General features: G+C 31.0%; 2 protein-coding genes across 2 annotated transcripts in view; both read right to left on the bottom strand.

Annotated features, from left to right (window-relative positions):
- Positions 1–13,690, bottom strand: part of LOC113404105 (uncharacterized protein) — a 57,855-nt gene extending 44,165 nt beyond the window's left edge. The window contains exon 1 of the mRNA XM_064220388.1: positions 13,400–13,690. Within this exon, the coding sequence (XP_064076458.1) occupies positions 13,400–13,563 (164 nt within the window). The 5' untranslated portion in view covers positions 13,564–13,690. The remainder of the gene's footprint in view (positions 1–13,399) is intronic.
- A 451-nt stretch (positions 13,691–14,141) lies between these two features.
- Positions 14,142–22,777, bottom strand: LOC113404106 (peroxiredoxin-6). Its single transcript, XM_026644877.2, has 5 exons — positions 22,527–22,777; positions 21,907–22,082; positions 21,465–21,666; positions 19,842–19,914; positions 14,142–14,418 (listed from the first exon to the last, which is right to left on the bottom strand). The coding sequence occupies exons 1-5, from the start codon at positions 22,610–22,612 to the stop codon at positions 14,284–14,286; spliced, it is 672 nt and encodes a 223-aa protein (XP_026500662.2). The 5' UTR covers positions 22,613–22,777; the 3' UTR covers positions 14,142–14,283.
- Between the last annotated feature and the right edge of the window lie 104 nt (positions 22,778–22,881).

Below are 22,881 nucleotides of genomic sequence, written 5' to 3'. Positions count from 1 at the left end.
TAAAATGACAGGTGAAGGTTTGTGTGCCAAACGTAATAATTTATAATTCTTTGCGCGGGTAAGGTCGCGGGTTTAGCTAATGTTTCAGGAATTATAACAATTTTTACAGGAACTATTGTCTTGTCTTAAGAATTTGAGCTGTGTAAAGAACAGATCTGTCTATTTTTAATTTTACAATATCAGCCTCAAATCACTAATAAATTACGAGTAGTTTTATAATAAATAATATATAGCGTAATCCTATTTACCATAAACAGTTTATAAGCTCGCTATTTTATGCGTTTCATGTAATTTTACAAATTAATTGAATTATACAAAATTGACAGTAAAATACTTGTAATATTTCTGTTTCTAATTCTGACGATGTAAATGCGTTAACGGCTGTATAAAATTGGTTAACAACTAATAGTTTGCTTTTTAATACAAAATAAACGAAATCGGTTGTGTTTACGTTACCTAATGACATACATACATACATAAAAACAAAATATTCAGCTAACGTTATATAATAGGTAGAGATCCCACTGCATATGAAACCAAAATGTTTTAGTAATTACTTTAGATTCAAATCTTCAATAGAATTCTCATTTGTCATTCCTTCTCATATTCGACTCAGCTCAGCAGCACGCGTTAGGAAAGTTCGACAACTAACTGACCTTGATACTCGTTTGGTATATTTTAATTATTTTCATAGTATGTCTTATGGTACCTTATTTTGGGGTAACGTTTGTGGCTCAAAAACAGTATTCTTTCTTCAAAAACTGCTTTCGGCTGTTTGTATTTTTAGAACTACAGACTTCCTTCGGTACGCTTTTGATAAAATAGGAAGAATTACGGTAACTTTACTATATATATACAATAATATCAAGTATATCTATGATTTTAATAGAAACAGTGACAAACTTTGTATAAACACGAGAAGTACAAAAAAACTTGTTATACGTAGATTTGGACTTCACAAAGTACAATATTCCTAGTGCAGTACAGTTTACATTTGCCTGCCAAATTTAAAACATATTATGTTAAATAAAAAACAAATAAAGCAGGTTATACGGTACAGGATTATATAAATTATATTAGAGATTGGTGTAAATGTTCGTTGAAGGTCATAGAGGATACATAAATCTAATTGTATATGATTATTACATGTATATAGTTTTTGATAGAAAAAGATTAAGTACTGAGTTTCTTGCCTGTTCTTCTTGGTAGTTCTACATTCCGGATCGGTGGTTACTTGATATTAAAATTAACCTTGTAAAATAACGATTCAGAAGTGCTTGCAATGGCCTATTTGCATAAAGTTTATTTAGATTTTTGAAGTACTCCATATATAAGAAAGGTGAGTTATAAATATATAAATTACAAAAGTTCCTTAAATTTTGAAAAATAGTTTTATAAGATATATAATCATAAATTCGACAACATTCGTAAGCGTACCGAACGAGTTATAATAAATATATACTAAATAGCAATATAATGTTTTGACCTTCCACGGAAAATTTAAACGTATGAATTAGAGTCATAAGTCTCCATGAGTTACATTGTTATCGCGGCTTGTCTTGGCAGTCGCAAGGTTAGTTACGACTTACGAATGTAGACGAATTTAAAATCAATAACTTAGTAGACGAATTTAATAAAATTCAAATAATATTTTGTGTTCTATATAATCAAAATGATTAAATTACATTTATTAATTAATTTATTTATATATATTATGTATATCATTTTAATACCTAATAGAGTAGGTTGATAGCTGCTCTTCTAGAGAATTCTAACTGATACTTTTGGATGGACTAACATTAAACTGCAAAAAACTCTGGGCAAAATTAATTTTAAAAAAACATTGTTAATAAAGCTAGGACATTAACTTAAAATAAAAAGCGACGCTGAATTGATTGAAGTATTGAGTAGTTTTTACATAAGATTTAATTTTATATGCACTACCATAAATAGAACCGGACATAGTAATTGTTTTACTTGTAATAAGTATTATAATTTGTGAATGTTGTCTACTTGCTGGGGCAACCTTACCAAGGGCACGTGTTTTACTGATAAAAGATAATATATTAGTCTTATATAGATAATATTATAATACAATGAGGACGCAGATTTATCACCCGGCTAAGTAAGTTTAGCACTACAGTTCAATTTATCATACATCTACACAAGCTTAGTCTCTTTTTTATGATATAGGTAGACAGATGAGCAAATGGGCCACCTGATGGTTAGTGGTCACTGTCGCTCTTGTACCTAGTGCTGCGTGGCGCTAGAATATCTGATAAGTGGGTGGTACCTACCCAGGCGGTAAGTTCTCAATTATAATTGTTACCAAGCGATTCTCTTTGTAATCGTTAACTTAATAAAATATTGTAATGCAATTAAAATTTATATATATTTCATTTAACTTGCATTTAAAATGAGTACGGGCCAAAATTTAACAGCTCTCTTATAGTTAGAAAAAGTTAACGCGCCATCGTATATGTTACCAAATGAGTATTTTTATTAATCTTCATAAATCAACATCCGATTTAATTGAACTTAATAACTTCTCATGACCTAATTCATATATTATTGAGTAACAAGGTTGATATTCATAAATGTGTTAAGTATCTAATTACAAGAGCGTTGAAGAGATAATTTATATGTTACTTCTCATTAACGAAATCTCAATAGAATTTCATATATACATAAGTATATATATTGTTCAATGTTGACGACTGTACATATGAACAAGTGTATTAAAGTTAAAAGATTTATTTAATATAGAAAAATATTTATAATTGATACTATTAAAAAATTATAGCGGTGTTTGCGAACGAAGAAGTAGGTCACCAATGGTAAATAGTTATCAATGCCCATAGACATTGGCGCCATAAGAAATTTTAGCCATTCCTTACATCACCGATGCACGATCGACCTCGGTAACTAAAGAGTTTCGTCCCTTGTGCCTTTAATTACACCCTTCAAACCGGAACACAACAGAAGCATTTATTTCCGCTGGGCGGTATATGATGAGTAGGAGACTTACCAGACGAGCTGGCACTGAGTCGTACCACCTCCAAGTGAGTTTACTATGGGTTCGGGAAAAGCGCGATATTCTGTAGTAATATTTGTACTTTAATTACACTGATGATGGAGCTTTGTGTAGGCGTGTTTAATTTATTAATTTACCAGTTACTCTAAGACCAAACAGCTTAATTATGCATTCAATCAGATTAGTGAGTGACCCATGTAGTTAGCGTTACTAGATATATCTTAGATCCGACGGTGAGCGCCATTATGATGGACGAAATAATATATTTCGTCCAGCAGTCAATCGTCGAAGGTCTTACCATATGTATGGGTCTCTATTTATACGTGTGCTTTCCTAAGAATAATTATAAAATATAAATGATTGTTTTACGTAATATGATATAGAAATATTAACAATGAAACGAGGTCGTGTTTGTAAACTATTATTTAAAAAAATAATGTTAATATTTGTAGCGTTACTATATAACGTATAATATATTCAGAGGCCAAATTGTAATGTACTTGTCTTCCTGAAAAAAACTGTTATAGGAATATATCTAAATGATCCCAAGTTAGAAACTAACTAGATACAAAATTTCTTATGTACGCATTTATATAATATTGCTTTTCAATCCTGTGTCACTATAAATTTCTAAGGACAGTTACTTTATAATAAATCTAGACTGATTGAAAGCTGTGAAATTCTTCACGTCTAGACTACTAGAGGTACTAGAGAATATAAATTCAGATATTCTTCCAAATAATTTAGTTTATCTCTTTATGTTTTTCTATCCGCGGAGCAATTTTTATATACATATGTATAAAACTGATACGAGTGTTATGTTATAGAAATATCAGTTCTTGTCATGACGTATCTATTATTCAATGAATTTCAATGCGAAGAACAGAAATTGGTCTTGAACGTCTCGGGTCAAGGGTCGGAAACGTAATTATTAACAATACATGTGTGCAATGTTTTATTTAACTAGACGTTTTGTACATAACATTTGTTTGTTTATACGCAGATTTATAAGGTCATAACTATCATACTGAGTTTCTAATTATACAAGTAAAAGCTACTCTTGCGTGCTCATTGAGATCATCACACAATGTATATCTCGTATATTGATGGTGTAGAACAGTAGAGTGAATGAATAAATGTATGTATATGTGTGTGTCTTAAATGTAATATTGATTCCTAGCAGTTATTATTTCATATTCACTCTATTAAGTAATTTTTATTATTTGTCTTAATTTAGGTGTGCCAATAAAAAGTTAATCGGCTGCCACGAGTGTCAAAGCTAAAAACGCGCTAACAACCTATTAATACTGAGTATAAATCATATTGCTCAATACCGATTTTATCAAACGATTTGTTGCGGTCGATGGACTTTAAATATAATCACTTATAACAAGTTTATCGTCGAAAATACGTCGTCGTCGTCGATGAAATCTAGACGCATTAGACACCAAACATTTCTTATTTTTACAATCGTTCAGTAACCTTAATTTTTTATATATATGTATGGTATACAATTAATAAGAAATTGTGATATAAAATTTGACCAACGGTTGAGCCGTGACAACCCAACAAAGCTACTTTCCATTTACAAATGAATATGGATACACTCGTATATAGCAATTAATTAAACAAAACGAGCGACTCCTCAAATTTAGAAACCCAAATTTCCAAAGTATCAAAATATCGTTAGAAAAAAAAATACTATTTATTTATTATAAATTAAAATAGAATATTTTTAGTTTGTAATGTTTATACAATTTTTATATAAATGGTTTGATGAATGGATTAATTAACAATGTAGTTAACGGTGATATTTTTATGTTATTATTGAAGATGCGATCATTGATCTTTTATAGCAAATGAAAATTACCAATCCTGTCAAACTTGTTAGCCACACAATGTCAACTTAATTTACTTAAGCTGTCGCCATTCAGCCTGATACAGCCCGCGTGTCTCTGCTCGGATTGTAAAAGTTCAGATAATCTGATGTTTGAAGGTCGGATATTTTGAAACTAGCTTTTGTGACTCGTCTATCGAAGAAACTGCATGGCCGATACATTGTATATAACAAACATAACATAACGACCATTCTCAAACACTTTTATAAATTTAATTTAAACGTTTCTCCTGTTTAATTAATTTATCAACGTAATATGTATATACGACTATATCTGATTAGCATAATGTTAAAAAAACAAGATCTTCTTTAAGCATGAAGAACTTTCTAAGAGACATTGAAATCCGGTTATTCATTTATAAGAAATTGCAAACATACAAAGATACTTACATAAACATTTACATGCAATTTCACACTGGTGTAATAGAGAATTTCAGTTCTTTCAAGACCGTTTAAAATAAATAAAAACGAATATATTTCACGGTGCGTGAAGTAAGGAATGGAAACTATTGTTCCATTTACTAAAATCGACGAGTAGGAGGAATATATTATTAAGAATTATTTTTATTAAAATGTTGAATACTCATTTTATATTCGTTATAATAAACGACACATATAAAAAGAATTAAAGTAATAAAATAGCATATCAGATGCAGTTAAATCTTTACTCTCGAGAACTGTTGGTGTTGAAATCGCCTTTCATCGGACGCAATTTAAAATTATATTCGATGTCGTTTCGACAGTAGACTGCGGACTCATAACTTTAGTTTTTTACTTGGAAATACGTTAAGTGGATATTAATAACTTCAACGCTTATGAAATAGATTTGCCTTTTCTTTTGCTTTTGTCTCTGGTATAATACATAAAGCACTATAGTGCTTATATAAATTGTATAAGTCTTCGTCCATGAAAAATTAAAACAAATATCTCTGATCTTAGAATCTTATCTAAAAAAAAAAGAATATATATGTATGTATTGATTTGTCTCTGTGTTCTAAAAAGTCATTATTTTTACTTGAACAGATAGATTGGATCAAAATGGAGGTGGTGCAGCGCCCACTTTAAAACGAAAATTTCGCAAAACCCTTTCGCGCGCCATATTTGTGAACCGTTCACAGTCACTAGGTAAATCAGGACATTAGCCAAGTAATGTAATTTTCATTAATAGTGACTTGATTTACTACATAATATGAGGTTAGCTGGCCGTATCTTGTATCAAATTCCTATGCCATTAATTATTAGCTAAAATCCCATTATCTAAAGTAAATGCCAATGTAAATTAATTCGTTAAATCCTCACTAAACATGGGTAGGATTACTTGCGGTTTTTATACGGTTCGGTCTTAAAGTCACACACTTTAATATTTTTTTAAACAACTTTTATGATATAATTTTGCTAAAGACTTGAACACGTTGTTACGATTACAAATATAATTTAATTACATTCATAGATCATTATTGTTTTTTTTTTATTTAAGAGTCAAGACTAGCTAATATGATTTAGGTTATGCGAAGACACATCTATCTTCAAACATTAAATAATATTGTAGAAGAGATCGTAAAGTAAATAAAGTCCAAATACAATTATAAGAGTATAAACAAATATTAATTCTGTTTTATGAACAAGGTTATAAACTTGTATCTTAGTATCATAGAAGTGCTAAAAATTTAACATAACATATAATCAATTTAATGAAGATTTTTATCAAAACGATTATTTATGATTTATGCTTCATACAAATACATACAAAACAATACGTACATATCATAAACTCTTGACATTTCTTAGATTTTATATTTAAGTATTAGTTACGAAATTATATGCATAGCAGTTTTGCCTGCTAGTTAGAATCTGGAGAGCCAAAGTTGGATTTCCACACGGATCTATTACACTATTCCGATGTTTTAATTGTCGTAAATTATTAATACACTGCACCCAAACACAATTGTAGTACAATTTAAACTATGCTAAAAGTAGAAAAAATTGGTGCAAACGTCATTAGAAAGTTACCTCGTGGGAATTGTAAGAAATAAAACAATGTGATTCATTACAAGAACTTCTCCACTTGATATTGTAAAAACAATGCGCTCTTTATTTTATACAAATAAATAGTTTCACAGTCGGTTACAGTGTACATTTTTTGTTCAAGTGAAAATAATAATTTACTCTATCGTAATATTAAAAAGCTAATCTTTGGTACTATATGTACCAAAGTTAAGCGGCGTCTTTACGTTAAATATATTTTTAATTGCGTTTATCGAGGGCATAAATTGAATTTGAATAATCCATAAATATTCTTAAAATTGTCAGTTCTATGATTTGTCGTTTAATGAATTTCGCCACTAGCTCGAAAATTGTGTAAGTTCCGTAGAAGGTGAAACAGAGCTAAGTATTCGTTTTCTGTTTAGGACAAAAATAAGTACTAAGACATTTCAAGTATAATTAAAATCGAAAGATATTAAAGCCTTTGTAATTGTAACGACCTTGTTTAATCATTGTACCTGTAAAGGTAAAATTATAACAAAGATTTTTTTGCTTTCACCGTCTACTAATTGTGTCGCAAGCGGTCCCACTCCTAGTCCACCCGCTGACTGCACCCAGCAGGTTACGTTCAATGGAAAATAACAGCAGTCAACTATATATTACCATAAGTATGCTTCCGCCCTACAATCGGGTTAAATTGCGTAAACCGAGCGTTGCTTGTATCAAATTAAGTCGGGCAGTCATGACATAGTCCGCCTTAGTTCTGTAACTAGCACTATTGATATATTCGAAGAAATATCTCAGGCATTATTAAGTTATTATCGTGAAATCTCGTCATGAAATCGCAAAAGAAAATCGTTCCATATATCACAAAAAGAACGAGCAATCTTTGACCTCAGACTCAGCTACTGTATCCACGACAATAAGTTTAATATTTACTTTTGAATAAAAAAAAAATTCGCTTTATATCTATTATAAGTATTTTCTATTACTCAACAAACATTTTTTCAGGTACAAAAAGTATATGGTGATTACAATAGCAAGCTGTTTATTTATTTTGAAATAACTTCAGGTCTTTTTTCTTGAATAATAATTTTTTTATTACAGACCAGTGTTCTAATTATCTATGCAATGAATATTGCATGAAAAGTATGTACTAGATTATAGTCTTAAACTATTCCTTTCAGAACAACATATGAGCAGACTGTGAGCCGAGATAGGCTGGTGGTTGGATAACCTGTTTTTTTTATCTAACAAATAATTAAAGCATTGAGGTAAAATTAGTTTCTCGAACGGATACCTTCGCCTTATAATGGATGGGTAAGCAACACTGAATGTTTTTTTGCCAAATTTGTGTTTTGTGATCGCCGGCGAAAGAAAACATCGAGAATACGTTTAATAAAACCCTACAGGATATTAAGAAAAACATTAAAAAAAAATACACCTACGGTAACATTGCACTAGCCGATACTTTTTTAAATTATTCAAATAAATACTGCAGATTATTGAAAAATATATTTATTTTGCCGAGTATTTCCGTCTCGGTTTTTAATTTTCAAGGGTTTTCTGGAGAAAAACAATCGAAAATCACGTTTGACACCGATATCTTAACTAACAGCATAAGTTTGTTTGACCTATTGGGCACTATTGTACTGTCGTTAGTATGTGTACTAGCTTAAGCAAATATTAACTTTCTCGTAAACGAATGATCCGCCCACGTTCTCCTTATATGCAGCAACTACAATCCATTTATTTCCTTTTTTAAAGTAGAAGATTAAACCTACTTAAACATATTTATATGTAAATATACATAATTACTGCCAATTAAAACTACTAGGAAGACAGTAGGTGTGTAATGTACTAGTACAAAAATGGTACCGTAGTTTTTTTTGTAATGAATTTGCTTAATAGCAAAATCGTGCACTGATGTACATGCATGTTATTTACTAGTGGTTAACTTGAAATATAAAAACAATTTTAGAAGTATTCATAGTGAAACTACAATGACGGAACACAGTAGAGTAACAGCGTCGGTCCATTATCTAGCAAATAATGCTGCAGATTCAGAGATCAATTCCGGGGCTGTATTTGTACCTCCGCTCATAAATAACATACATCATTCAAATCTGCTATCCCGTCGAATATTAGCCTAATCTTCCTTAAGAATGGACGCTAATAATCATACAAGCGCATTGAAAAGAACATCAATATTTTTTTATAACTCTCACCTGATCTTAAAAAAAAGGTTTTTATTCTATAATTCATTCGTATTTTTATGCTATTGCTTTTTAAATATTAACTTGTTATTTAATACTAATAGCATTGAAAGGTTAACAGGACTACTTTAATTAGAGACATTAGCCGTGGCCATTTGACGTTAATGTATTTCGGTATACCTATAGACGTACCTACGATCAAATACCTACATCCTTGTCACAGTAGGTGTCCTTGTTACATATACACATGTTCAGAGCGAATAGCACCGTACTACGCCCAAAGTCTCTTCCTGTACCGAAGTCGATCGACATTGACATTTAGGCGAAACAGAGCACGGACGAAACGAAAATCTTACTATTGAAAGTGTGTGAAGGGGATGCCACTATTCGAAAAGGCCACTTGCACTGAAATGTATCGTTCTTTATTAATCGAAGATGCCGAGACATACATTCGCCTACGTGCTTAGTGTCCTTGGCCGACCAAGCTAAGTCTCCCTTCGAAATATGCATGTATTTTCTTATATGTCCTTTATAATGAACTCCACACGTGACTTGTTATAATAATATAATATTAATAGTACTCGTTTTTTATTATATAATAAATAGTTATCGTTTGTCCTGACTTGGTCGTTATTGACACGCCGTCAGCATTATGTAGTGCAGTCACAATGATCATATTTGGCCTTGATCTCGTTTAAAACAACGCTCGTAATCAAACACATCTGCTAGTTTTCAATACTTTGGAAAGATACCGAATCGAAAATATGATATGAAAAATAAGAAATACAATAAAAGTTAAGAGATAGATATAAGCAATGAAAAAATTCTTAACGCATCATATATCATATAATAATATACAATTAAATATGCTTATAGATCGAACGTGTGCATCTTAAACGAAGGGTCATGTTAAGTTGGGTACAAATTCGTACAAAAACACAAAACCCTCTTTCGAGTCTATAATACGTAATCTCTGGCCGAATCATAACAATGGAATTCTCGAAGTGTAAGAAAGCAGCGGAATACTCTTAATCTTTCTAATGAAAGGGCCTTTATCCAGTTCAGTTCAAACTAAATTTGAATTATATATCAGAAAACTAACCACCGTATAGAGGTGATTGGTTTCTTGCGAGTATAATAAGGACTGTATTGATATACAGCGAGCTTTTTTTAATGCTGACAATATGTTTCGTAGCGGGATACCAACCCACTGTTAAAAACATTCTTAAGGAGGGTCCGAATTGTTACTAAATCATAATTTATTTAGGGGCAAGAGAATATTGGTGATAAAACTAATCAAGAAATTTGCTCGTTAAGTATAAAACTAGTTACTAACTAATTCATTGTCAACACTTAAAGAATAAATAATGCAAACAAATACGCATGGAATGTAGAAGAAAGTTATAACAAGTCGGTTAGAGTTGAAATGACACGAAAATTTCATAAAATATTCTTAAACTTGTCTAGCGAACACAATTCGGTTCAATGTAGCCGGTATCGAGGAAGTGAATGTGACCATGAATGTGTTTCCCTGTCATGTTCGGAGTTAATATTTCATACAAACATATCGCCTCGGTCATTACAATGGTTGTATTATAACAATACCAAAATAATTTATCAGTGTATGGAAAATGGAAAGCGAAGAGATGCGCGCGGTATGCGGCTAGGAAATCTGCTCTTGATTACACATAACACGCAATTTTAATCACGACAACAAAGTAATTTAATAACATTGAATTGATCTATTCTATAAAAGATGTATTCTGCGCCAATGTCAAACTGAATGCTATTAATATTTTATCAAGTATAGATTTATTTATTTTTTGTATCAATACCATAATATACAGCAATTTATATGTTATTTTATAGCGCTTATCTCAGAATCTAAGTTCGGTTTTAAACAAAACTTATTTACTTTAGTTAGTTTTAACTGATGCTGTGACGTTTAACGCAAATAAAACCATGCGAAGCTAGTATATTTACCTAGTGGCATTGCATAGTATTTTTTTAAATTGATTACGCCAAATTATAAGCCTTTAGATATAACAACATTTTCTAGGCAATGAAAAAAATTTGTCTACCTTAAAGGTAAAATTAAACCTACAGTATTGTATCAAAATTCGTTTGCAACAACAGAATGGTCTTTTCAAAAACATTAACATTCGAGTGTTGTCGTAATATTAAGTTCAATTTAATCGTACGTTACACTGTAATAATTAAATGTCAAAACATTATATAATTCTTTGGTAATTACAGAAACGCAAACTTTAAGCTCTAACTTGGGAGGGTCAACAGGACTGTCATAAAACTGGCTCCACGTCTTCGTGACCGACAACGAAACATTTAGTAATGATTTCATATTATTAGGTATTTTATAGTCATCGATTTCAACCAATACTTTCTTAATAACGCTACGAAATTAAATTCTGGAAATTATCTTTCAGGTGGTAATAAAATATATTTCAAATGCTCATTAATTTATACAAATTAAGTCTTCTGAATATGTCACACATCGACCAAAGTGCATTATATTTTGTGTCATACACAAAAGTCGTAATCAATTTCACCCTGACGATTCATATCCGACTTATATCATTGAACAACATATAATTGGTATTTTTTTTTCTTGACGTTTATATCTTTAGCTAATATTAATAATAACCTATGATAAACTTCTGTACCATACATTATAATAACAAATATTTCTCTCTTTCTGTTCCACGACCGAGTCAAAATTTGGAAACAAGGTTCATTAGTATCCCTACCCATATTATAAATGTGTTCGTTGGGTCTTTTTTCAGACAGAAACGATGAACTGGATCGACCTGATTCGAGAGAATAGCGAGTTTGTCTTTTATCTCCAAAAAGTATATTCTTAATCATATATTTTGACTGCAATAACCAGATATTTATTAACCAGCGATTGTTCTTGAAAGGAAACAAAAAATATAAATCAAACTACAAATAAAATTTAATACCAACACCCAAAGTGAATGGTCTACATCCACACGCCACAATTAACCTTTATTACTTAAGTTTTATAGCACGATTGAATTTATATTATATTATACTGGCTTCCAGTCTCCACTTCGCTCGGGTGACGTTTGGAGTTTTATCTCATTTTGTAATTTAACCAATAATATATAAGCAAATACAATCAGCAGTAAGCCAAGTGATCTATCTATATGTAAAAATATTGTCCATATTTCAGTGTAAAAGGCGATTTTTATTTTATTAAAAATTTAAAATATAATTTAATCCAATAAATATTGATATTGTCTGACTAATATGAAGTTATCGATAAGACGCCTATTGCGGCATTTCAGTGATCTGCAAATAAGTTATGTTTTATATTAAACATGCATACGTACTTACATACGAAGTTGTTTGGGACCGAAATATTTCTCACACTGATGAAAGTTTAATATAAATGTCGAGTTATGAAACTCAAAATAATATAACCTAAAAAACCTTATATATAGTCCGTCCTGAAATTATAAATATGCATCCGGATCAAATAAAAGTTACCACTTTTTTGAATATTAGAATAATAGTATATTAAGTAATAATTAAAATAATAGAAGTTGTACTTATTGTATAGTTATATTTTTAAGTAGTCTTCTGGTTATTGATATATAATATTATATGGTGCTGAAGTTTCTTAGACTAATGTCTATTATATGTGATAGTTTAATATACATTATATGTGATACACAGGAACGGAACAGATCGTCTGATTCGATCATACAATTCGTTAACAAGATCGTATATTATACAATCGATCGTGCGTAGACGCGATAAATTTGCCATAAGTCATTAACATGAGGCCTAAAATTTGATTTTCAAATCGCCTTTAGAACATGAGTTTGTAAATATTAAACAAGGCTGCGATAAAGTGTGTCAATAACAATTAAAATGCGAATATTCAAACACATGACATTTTGAAATTATAGTTGGTTAAGTTTTTCTTTTGAACTATTTAATAGATCGTTTAGTCATTAAGAAAACGATTTGAAAGAAGACTGACAGACTACGTTATAATAAGTGCGGTTACGGAATAAATGTCAGTTACATTAATCTACGATGAACTTTAAGACTTGCTGTAATATATTTATCTCAATATTCACAAAGTAAACTCCAAACGAAACACCTGCAAACGTATGAGATCTCAGCTACTGCCCTTTGTGATTTTGCATTAGTTAATGTCGCCATTACATTTGTAGATGGATAAGTTAGTTTACTGTTCGGGGTACTGGAAATGTAACTGACCTGTTTCTAACCGAAGAACGGGAAGAAATAGTAAAGTTCCTCTGGGGCAAACGAGTTGCGGGAGAGGGCGCGGGCGCAGGCGCGGGCGGCGAAGTCCGCGGCAGACGGGTTCCCGCCGCCGCTGCGCCCGCTGCCAGCACCACCACCAACCACCACCTGTACATCACGGGACCGGGCACGAACGCGACACGACCTACAGTCACGCTAGCGAGTTACCGACTCACCGTGAGCTACTCGCTTCCAACCACCTTCACTTTTGTTGTGCCTCGCTCTACAACGCCACCGGCGGCCGCTCGCCCCACTACGATGAAAGCGAAGGCTTTCACTACTATTTGCTTGCACTCAGTCCACGGGCCACTATGCCAATCCTTAAACTAGATAACGTCCTTTCATAATAATTCTCTCACTGGGATAGTCTATACACTTATTGGCTCACAGTGCAATCATGAGATCTGATCGCGACGATTACAAAAACAGTAATAAGTGCGATTGCTTCGAGTTTTAAATTCGAACTCCGAAAATGAACGAGACATTCGGTCAAGCTCAATTGCCTTGACGCAAAAATTTTATGAGATCGGACGAGTTTTATTTAAGTTCCTGATAGCGTAGGTATTATAATTTACGTTTTTAGGTATTTTATTTTACACCCAGATTAATAAAGTATGTTTTCCATAAAACGGTTAAAAACAAAGGTAGAATAACTCGTAAACTAGTTAAATATAAGCTCAAATAACTAAAAATATTTAAGTTTTATTTATTCGTTTATTATCAAAAATAACAGGAGCACACATTCGGCCATATATATATAATACGTGCAATTTATCACATAAACAGTTTAACACTGTATTTTAATATATAAATTATTAAACGATTACATTTCATTATTAAATTTTTGGGCACGGAGTCTTCCTAAGATAATTCTTGCCGGAAGGTAAAGGAACCACTGTGATACCCTGCGGGAACATCTTGCCTATTTGGTCTTCAGGAACAGTAGGTAGAACCATGCAATCATCACCCATCTAAAACCGATAAAAGTACGTATTTACTTATTGAATCGTGTCTTTTTACGCAACGAGAACGTTAGAATGTATGCAAGACACAATCTTTTTTATATGTCATGGCAAATAGAATTAATTACTATTTATTTCCTTTAACATTGATTATAAAAAGGAAACTTAGTAATGTTCAATTAGACGTAAGAAATACATTTATTTTGACGGGAAATACTTTTATACGAACCCGGTCCGAATGAATTGACAGCTTAAGCACTATAGTTTAGTTATTACGAGATGCGGGAAACTGAATTACTGAATTATAACTTTATATCAGGGACATACATAATTCCATTTAAATTTCTTTTCAGATACGTATAAGCACAAATCTTTACATACGTAATGCGAGAGAAAACCGGACATACGGACCAATAGTATTAAAGATCAAGTGTTATTACAAGAAAATCTGGTAAAATAATATTGTTTAAGATTGTTTAAAACTTCTGGCCCGTCGTATGTAAATACCGAATATTTTCATATTCGTTTTCGTTCTTTATCACCGCGTTTCTTTGCACATTTCGAGGAAACCGATTATTTATTTCATAATAAAATAAAATGATAAAACTCGAATCGTTTGATTTTTGCCAAAAAATAACTGTCAACTTCGCACAAGAAAAAATACTTTTGAGTTGTCAACACGTGTTGTTATCAAGTTTCTGTAAGTGGTAAACAAAAAACAGTCCGACAAAACAAGTCGAAAATCGTGTTTCGGTTTGATGCGGTAAATATCAAAATATGTGGCAGAGTTGGTTAAGAACAGACGGTCACGCGGTTGAACTATAGTTTGCTAGTTCGCCTGCGTCTTTTGGGGTGCAGGGACGTCGCTCTGAGTGCAGATGTCAGAGATAAAAAGTAATCTACGTGCTAATCCAGATTATAGTCTGTCTGAGCCAAAAGACGTCTTCCCAAGCCATTCCAACCCAAAAGTGAAAGTGTCGAACAAAAACAATTTTCGCCATATTCTGTTTGAACTTTTGTTTTAGCCACACGTGCCTAAACTTTTTTTATTATGACTCCAAAGCTGTAGAACCATTGACCATGGTTTTATTTGTGTTCAATTATTATCTGTAATTGTTTGTACGTCAATTAAATTAAATATTTGTGACCTTTATATTGACGTATTAGCCATTGAGAAATATTTTATTTATAATACAACACTAATCCACTTAACTTCTTATATCCATTTTAATTTTACTTCCAATGTTCCAGCAACAACTTCGGCATCATTTAAAACGTCATTTTTCGCAAACCGATTAATGACATCGCGTCAATTAAGTTATTTATTTAACTTTACCTGCTCTTGTGATTGGATTAGGCTATAGATTCATGGGAAGTCTAAGTTAACTTACGCTTTACTCAACAATTACGCTATGAGTAACTAATAAAGAATCAACGCGATTCGAACAGATTATTAAATAAAAATATTTTTGTGTAAACGCACCTTTACGATACGTATTTAGTATTTAATGCGTATGCTGTGTTACTAATGGCTATGTTTAAAGTACGTTATTTATTGATATTCTGAATTTATAACAATGTTTCGTGGTTATCGTGATTTAATACAATATTTATTGATTTTTATAAAAGGAACTGGAAAAAACAACAATTTATCATTCACGGTGCATATTACGGAAATAAGTTGTTAGAGAGCGGACGTTATGATTATAAAGGTAAGCTTCATAATTATATCAGAACTTAATTACAAATGAATATCAATTAAAACAATACGTACATTATCGATATTTTATGTATATACCTCAACTAATTAGTAGGCGCGAGATATCAAAAACGAAGTGATGAACCTCGATTCAACCTTTATTTATTCGGCCTTCTTGTATATTTTTTATTTTAATTAACTTTTTGTTTAGATTAAATGGCAAAATGGAACAGTATTGATGAGCGATTCTTAAAGTACAATTAAAATAATAAATTCAAATATCGGTATCAATCAGAATGACGGGTGTATGATTTCTAAGGATTTTCAAACTATACTCAATAAATCAACGACAAATGTAGGTAATCTTATTAAACTTTTTTATGAATGTGCTCTATCGTATGATTAGAAAAATGTACATTAGAATGAGGCGGCATCCTAACGTCAGGATGGCGACTCGCGATATGAATGTGTCTACAATACGCAGATGAATACACAATAAATACTCTATTTATATGAATGAAAGTGTTTTTTAAATTTTTCTTTTTTATTCTAGAAAATTTTTGGAAATACTTCAAACGATATTTTTTTTGAAATACGATCGAGATCTATGTTGTAAATTGTAATTCAACACGACCATTTTTTATGTTATTTTATACAGGCGGACGGGCAAATTGGTCACTTTATAATATGGAGTCACCGATGACATTGGTACTGTAAGAAATATTAACCAATCCCTATCATCAACAAAGCGCCACTAGCCTCGGGAACTAATATGTTATGTCTATGCCTGGAGTTACACTGGTATCTAACTTACCCTTCAAATCGTAACACAAATATACTAAGTATTGCTATTTGGCGGACGAATATCTGATGAGAGGGTGGTATTTACCCAGATGGACTTGCAACCACCAAATAAAGTGAACAGATTAGGCTAAAAATGTTTAGATATCTGACTGTTGTGACTTAACATAGGTGAGGGACACGGTTTTTCTAAAGTTATGTATAATAATCGTAAAACGTTTATCCTTTGAAAATAAATTGAACTTACGAAACTTATTATTGAAAACAATTTATTATCGATCAGATTAATCAGTATTTCTGAGCCGATCTTTCCATTCTTAATTTATGATGATGATTTAGGATTATACGAAGAAATTTTGCCCACGACGCTGTAAAAGATTAAGTCTATATAGTAAAGAAAATGTTTTTAAATGAACATTACATAAGACGTTGTAAGCAAAAATATTGCTTAAATTTCCTATCATTTGAAGATAGCATACTGGATGAAAAAGGCAAGTTTGTTGCAGGATAGAACCTGCTGAGAAAAGCTGCAAAGTCGTATGAAAATCTGGTCGAAAATCCATACACAATCTATATTTAATGGAGAATCTTCTCAATTAAATATTCCACTATTTAATCACATCTATACTTTTCAGTGAGTTACCGCGATATGGATGTTTAGAGAACTCATCGCAAGGAATACTTTTTAAAAAAAATTTCTACGATTTCGTAAAAATTGTAAAAAACACGAAGGCATAAAACTGCAGATACCTGTTAAATAAACTTAAGCTTTGTTTATAAAACTAATACATTTAACAACAAATTTCGTACTAGATTGTTTCATACTAAATACACTTATATTATTTTTTTTACTAAAAAATGGATGGATCCCAATATTATTCATTTGGAAGATGTTTTAGAAATCTGCATCGAAATAAAATTACAAAAAGAAGAAAGATCAACTAGCTAAATGCAACATTTACGATGTACGCGCGTGAGAATTTCTACTTCATTTGCGTAATACAATTATTATTATGATAAATGTAATTTCTTCTTTTTCACCATTATTGTAAATGCTCACTCACAATTTAAATGTCGATGTAATATCTTTACCACAGCTTTAAACAGTGCTTAACGTGAGCATACATATTGCACTGACCCAGATAGCGCTGACTTTTTCCAATTTTCAGTTTCCTTAATTACTGCAGATTTCTTACGGACCGAGTTACTTGTTGAATTCGTAATCGAGTCACGTCAAAAAGGTCAAATGCGCCATATGATATAATTTTAGTGATGGAATGACGCGATGGTTCAGCGTAAGTATAACAGAAACCAATGACAAAGATTGTAGGAGCTGCTAGGCTAGTTTGCTTTAAGATGTATGTTTATAACTTTAGGCATAGTACTCTAATTCAGGTCCCAGGTATATCCAGTAATAATAAAAAGATAATTTGCCAAATTTTTACATTAAATATAATATCACTTAAGAGACACTCGAAAATTGATACATAAGAATTGCAAGATTATTCTAAGAGGAAAGTTTCGAGGACTACAAAAAGTTCATCCAAACAACAAATCGGAATAAACGTGCTTCCTTTTGCACAACAAAGTAGAGATTGTGAATGCTAAAGCGAACTGATGATTTTATGCAGACCAGAGACACATGAGTCATTGAGAATCCATTCGGCAAAATTAATTAATTGTAGTGGATTATCGATTCTATTTATTGCTAAATTTTAAGTTTTACTTTGTGCAAATATACATTTAGAAAATTACCAACCAACGCAACCCCTCTTAATCGTTACTTATAGGTATACTTTAAATTTAATTTAAATTAAAAGTTGTACAGTTTAGAGATATTATATTATATGTTATATGATATTTGCTGCTATTGGCTATGGCTGAACCGACTTTACTCGAGGGAAATTTTAATTAATAATAAACTTTACCTATAGCACACAAACAAACGAGTAAAGGGATGACGCCCTTTTTACGCCTCGAGGGACGAATGAAAAGAGGCTCAAACTATCTCCATACCAAATTTCATATATTTTCGTATTCATAATATTAATATAGATTTTCATAATTGCTGACAACTTTAACAAAGATCATTTGTTTAGGTAGATATTTAAATATTAGATTCTGTTGAACACATTAATTTTTAACCAATACTTTATCATGGTGTAGTTTATTGTTAATTTTCGTGATCGAATGATACAGTCGGCTTCCGAGGGACCAATTCTTGGTCCATTTTACTTTCTCATTTATAAAATCGACTTGCCTTTTCTAGTAGGTAAAAAACATGGGATACTGTTTACTGTTTTTGAACACATATCACGCAAAGCTCGCTGAATATTTAATTATGTAATTTTTATCATTATATTTAACTTTTTTTTTCTCAGAAGGATTTTGGCTAAACATTATCACACAATATAATTTAATGTATAACATAGTATCACTCGTGGTCAGGTCTGAAAGGATTAAATAACAAAAAAAACTGTCGTTACATATGAAGACTTTCATTTCTGATATGACAATATGAAACTTTGCTCTTTCTGAAATATTATATTTTTTTAGTTCTAATGATAAATACTATTATAATATTTAAATTAAATGTATGTTTTTATAAAATCCAATCTGACTTTGAATGTTGGATCATTCTAGCTTATAGAATAACAGAATTTATTTATATTGTGCTACAGATGTTTTACTGCATCGTCATATTATTAAAGTGTAAGCGATTATTACGGAGATATTCATTATTATTATTTAATGCACATTTTATATATTTATAAATTTTATTAGCATTATTTGACACAAAAACTTAATTTCGGACTACCATGAATTATTTTTAAAATAGACCTAGTCTCTCTAGCCTCAGAACCATAAATATCTTAACTATTATATAATTATGAATGAAATAAATAACTTCTGTAACAAAAAAATAACTAACCTTCCAATTCGCAGGAGTTGCTACTTTTGCTTTATCGGTTAGCTGCAAGGAATCTATCACTCTCAGGATCTCACTGTAACAATATTTATAAAAGTTTAGATGTTGTAAATAAGTTTTTTAATCATTATTTATTTTATAGAATGTACCAACCTACAAGCTGCATCACTGGGTATACAGAATAGTTTACAGGACAATTGACATAATATGATGAAAGACTTTTATATTATTATCATGTTTTCAAGATATACATATTGCAGCCTTGTAATGTAAAAATAATTATCGAGCATGCGTGCGCGCGCGCTTTTTGTGTTTGTGTGAGTGATCCTATTGTTTGTGTCAATCATGACGTATTTAGGTTGCTTGAGTCTGTCTGGAATAAAGTTCCTCCATCTCCACAATATAAACCTACTAAAGAGATGCGGCACTTTTGATAGTCCATTTACTAAAACATCAGTTCTGTCCAACAGTTGTGCAAAGAACATACCAACAGTGGAGCCAAGACTGAGCCTCAGAGAACACACCCCAGTGTGCCGCAACTCAGACGCAGGCAACAAACAAGAGAATGATAATGTGGATTATTCTCGATGATTGATGATGATGAGCGATTCGACAAGAAAGCTTGCCTGTGAGCACAAGCGAGTCTAGTGTTTCTAATTGATTTAGCTTGCAACACAATGCTCAAATCATTTATACAGCTATAAATCTATATATTGATACGAAATAGGTCTTCAAAACTATTATTAATTTTTATTTATTTAATATTAGTCTATTACAAAAATTTAAAGCTCATGTCAAGTGACATTGATACAATACAAGGTTATATTAAAGACAAAAAAAGTGTGGATTTAGTATTTATTGATTTCTAAGCAGGATATATAAAATTTAATTGTTCTTTACTAACATACTCTGTTAATAAAATGATGGAAAAGAGTAACTACTGAGTTTCTTGCTGGTAATTCTCGGTAGAATCTACTTTCCGAACCGGTGGCAGCTTTTCAGTTAATATTGAATTGTAAAATGATTAAAAGTGCTCTTGAGCCTAATTGAACAAAGAATATTTTGATTTTGTATTTTTTTGAGAAAGTGGAATGAATGGGCTACTCATACATATAGTTACTAGAGTGTTAGTGTCATCATAAGTAGGACCTCTTTTATCAAAACGATTAAAAACTATAAATACCTCATATACATATTTCACCTATAACGGCCGATAACTAAATAATATAAAACAAGCATCAACAAAAGGCCACATAATTAGTATTAAACCATGCCTGCCTAATAGAAACCAGATAGTGGTTGGTTGATGAGTTGAGAGAATGAATATGAAATTAATTTGAACAGTTTTAGGATATCAGATAAAAATTCTGTTGTTATTACTATTGGTTAGTTGTACCTAACTATAAATAAATAATGAGTCATTATAATCTGATTGGATATATTGAACATATTCTTAAATAGACAACCATTGTAATTGGACATTTTGCTACATTGAGGTAAAGATAATGAAGCTGCTTATCTGTTTTATTTGACATTACCTTATTATTATTAACAAATCATGGGATGGGATATGTATTAATTTCATATTTAAATTGTATAAGTAGAAAAACGTATGGACATACTTACTCAAAATTTCTGCCAGTTGTAGCAGGATATAACAGAGACAGTCGAAATTTCTTGTTCGAGTCTACAATAAATACAGCCCTTGCAGTTAGAGGCATGCCAGCTGTATCCAGTTCATCTTTGTCTAGCATGCCTAGTTTCATAGCAATATTCCTGTCTTTGTCTTCAATTATAGGGTAAGGGAATTTCTCATCTTCAAGGCATCCTGAAGAAAATTATTATTCTAAAGATAGTAATTTTAAATATCACATTATAATAACAAGTATATATATTATATATACCTGCAAACTTAAATTTACAAAATTACAAATATCTGATAGCTTATTTCTATAACTGACAGTTTAAATTCACTAAAAAATACTAATATGGATTTTGTAACAAGTAGAACTGATTAAAATTATTCAGAAGTCTTTTTAAAAATTATATTATATAGTGATATACATACCAGCATAACTTTTTATGTCTTTGCACCAGGCCATGTGGGAAGACACCGAATCACAGGACAAACCTATTGTTTTGACATTGCGTTTTTTAAATTCAGGCAGCAATGTTATAACTTTTGAGAGCTCCGTTGTACACACAGGTGTGAAGTCCGATGGATGTGAAAACAAAATACCCCATCTGGAATTGATAATGTCAACATGAAAGGTTTTTAATTCAAAAGGTATTTATGAAAGGAGACTTTATTGTATTAACTTTTTTGTGACTTGTTAATCTGTTATTTAGTTATTAGTTATTAGCATGTATATATATATAAAAAAAAATATATTAAAAAACATGTACAACAAAATGTTTAGTCTAACTAGAAAAAAAGAAGTTTAGCAATGTACGTCATGGAGAACCTTTAATAAATACATTTCTTATGTACACTATTATAACGGTAGGAGAAATAAAAGCAAAAAACGATACTAAAGTAATGTATGAGAACGTATGTATGTAAGTATGATATAAATTGGAAGCGTCACCATTTCACCTTATTGTTTACATATCTCATGATCGCTATTGATTTACTCTGAACAAAAATAATATCACTAAGTAATTTATTGAAATAAAAAAAATGCTTACGATTCACCAAGCCAATCGTGAAAATCTATTTCGCCTTCTGTAGTATTGGCAGTAAAATTGGGAAAAACATCTCCAAGAAGGACCATTGTGGAGGTTATATTAAAATTTAAAGAACACAGAAAAATGTGTGTAAGATAATTGTCAGAATAAGATTGATAGATTGAAGCTTATTTAAATTTCAAAAATGAGTAATACTAAAATACAAAAATTCTGAATTTAAAATATTTAAAACAGAGAACGAAATTTCAAAAAAATATAACTTTAGAAGAGCTATAGAGCATAGAGCCTAAAATTAATCAAAATAATTAATCTGTTGCAATAATTGTTGTTGTTTTTGAATATCATAGATTAAGGC

The sequence above is a fragment of the Vanessa tameamea genome, chromosome Z (genome assembly GCF_037043105.1).
Source record: "Vanessa tameamea isolate UH-Manoa-2023 chromosome Z, ilVanTame1 primary haplotype, whole genome shotgun sequence".
In the NCBI taxonomy this organism is placed as follows: Eukaryota; Metazoa; Arthropoda; class Insecta; order Lepidoptera; family Nymphalidae; genus Vanessa; species Vanessa tameamea.
The sequence above is the reverse complement of the archived record's forward strand: the minus strand, read 5'-3'. Positions and strand labels throughout refer to the sequence as shown.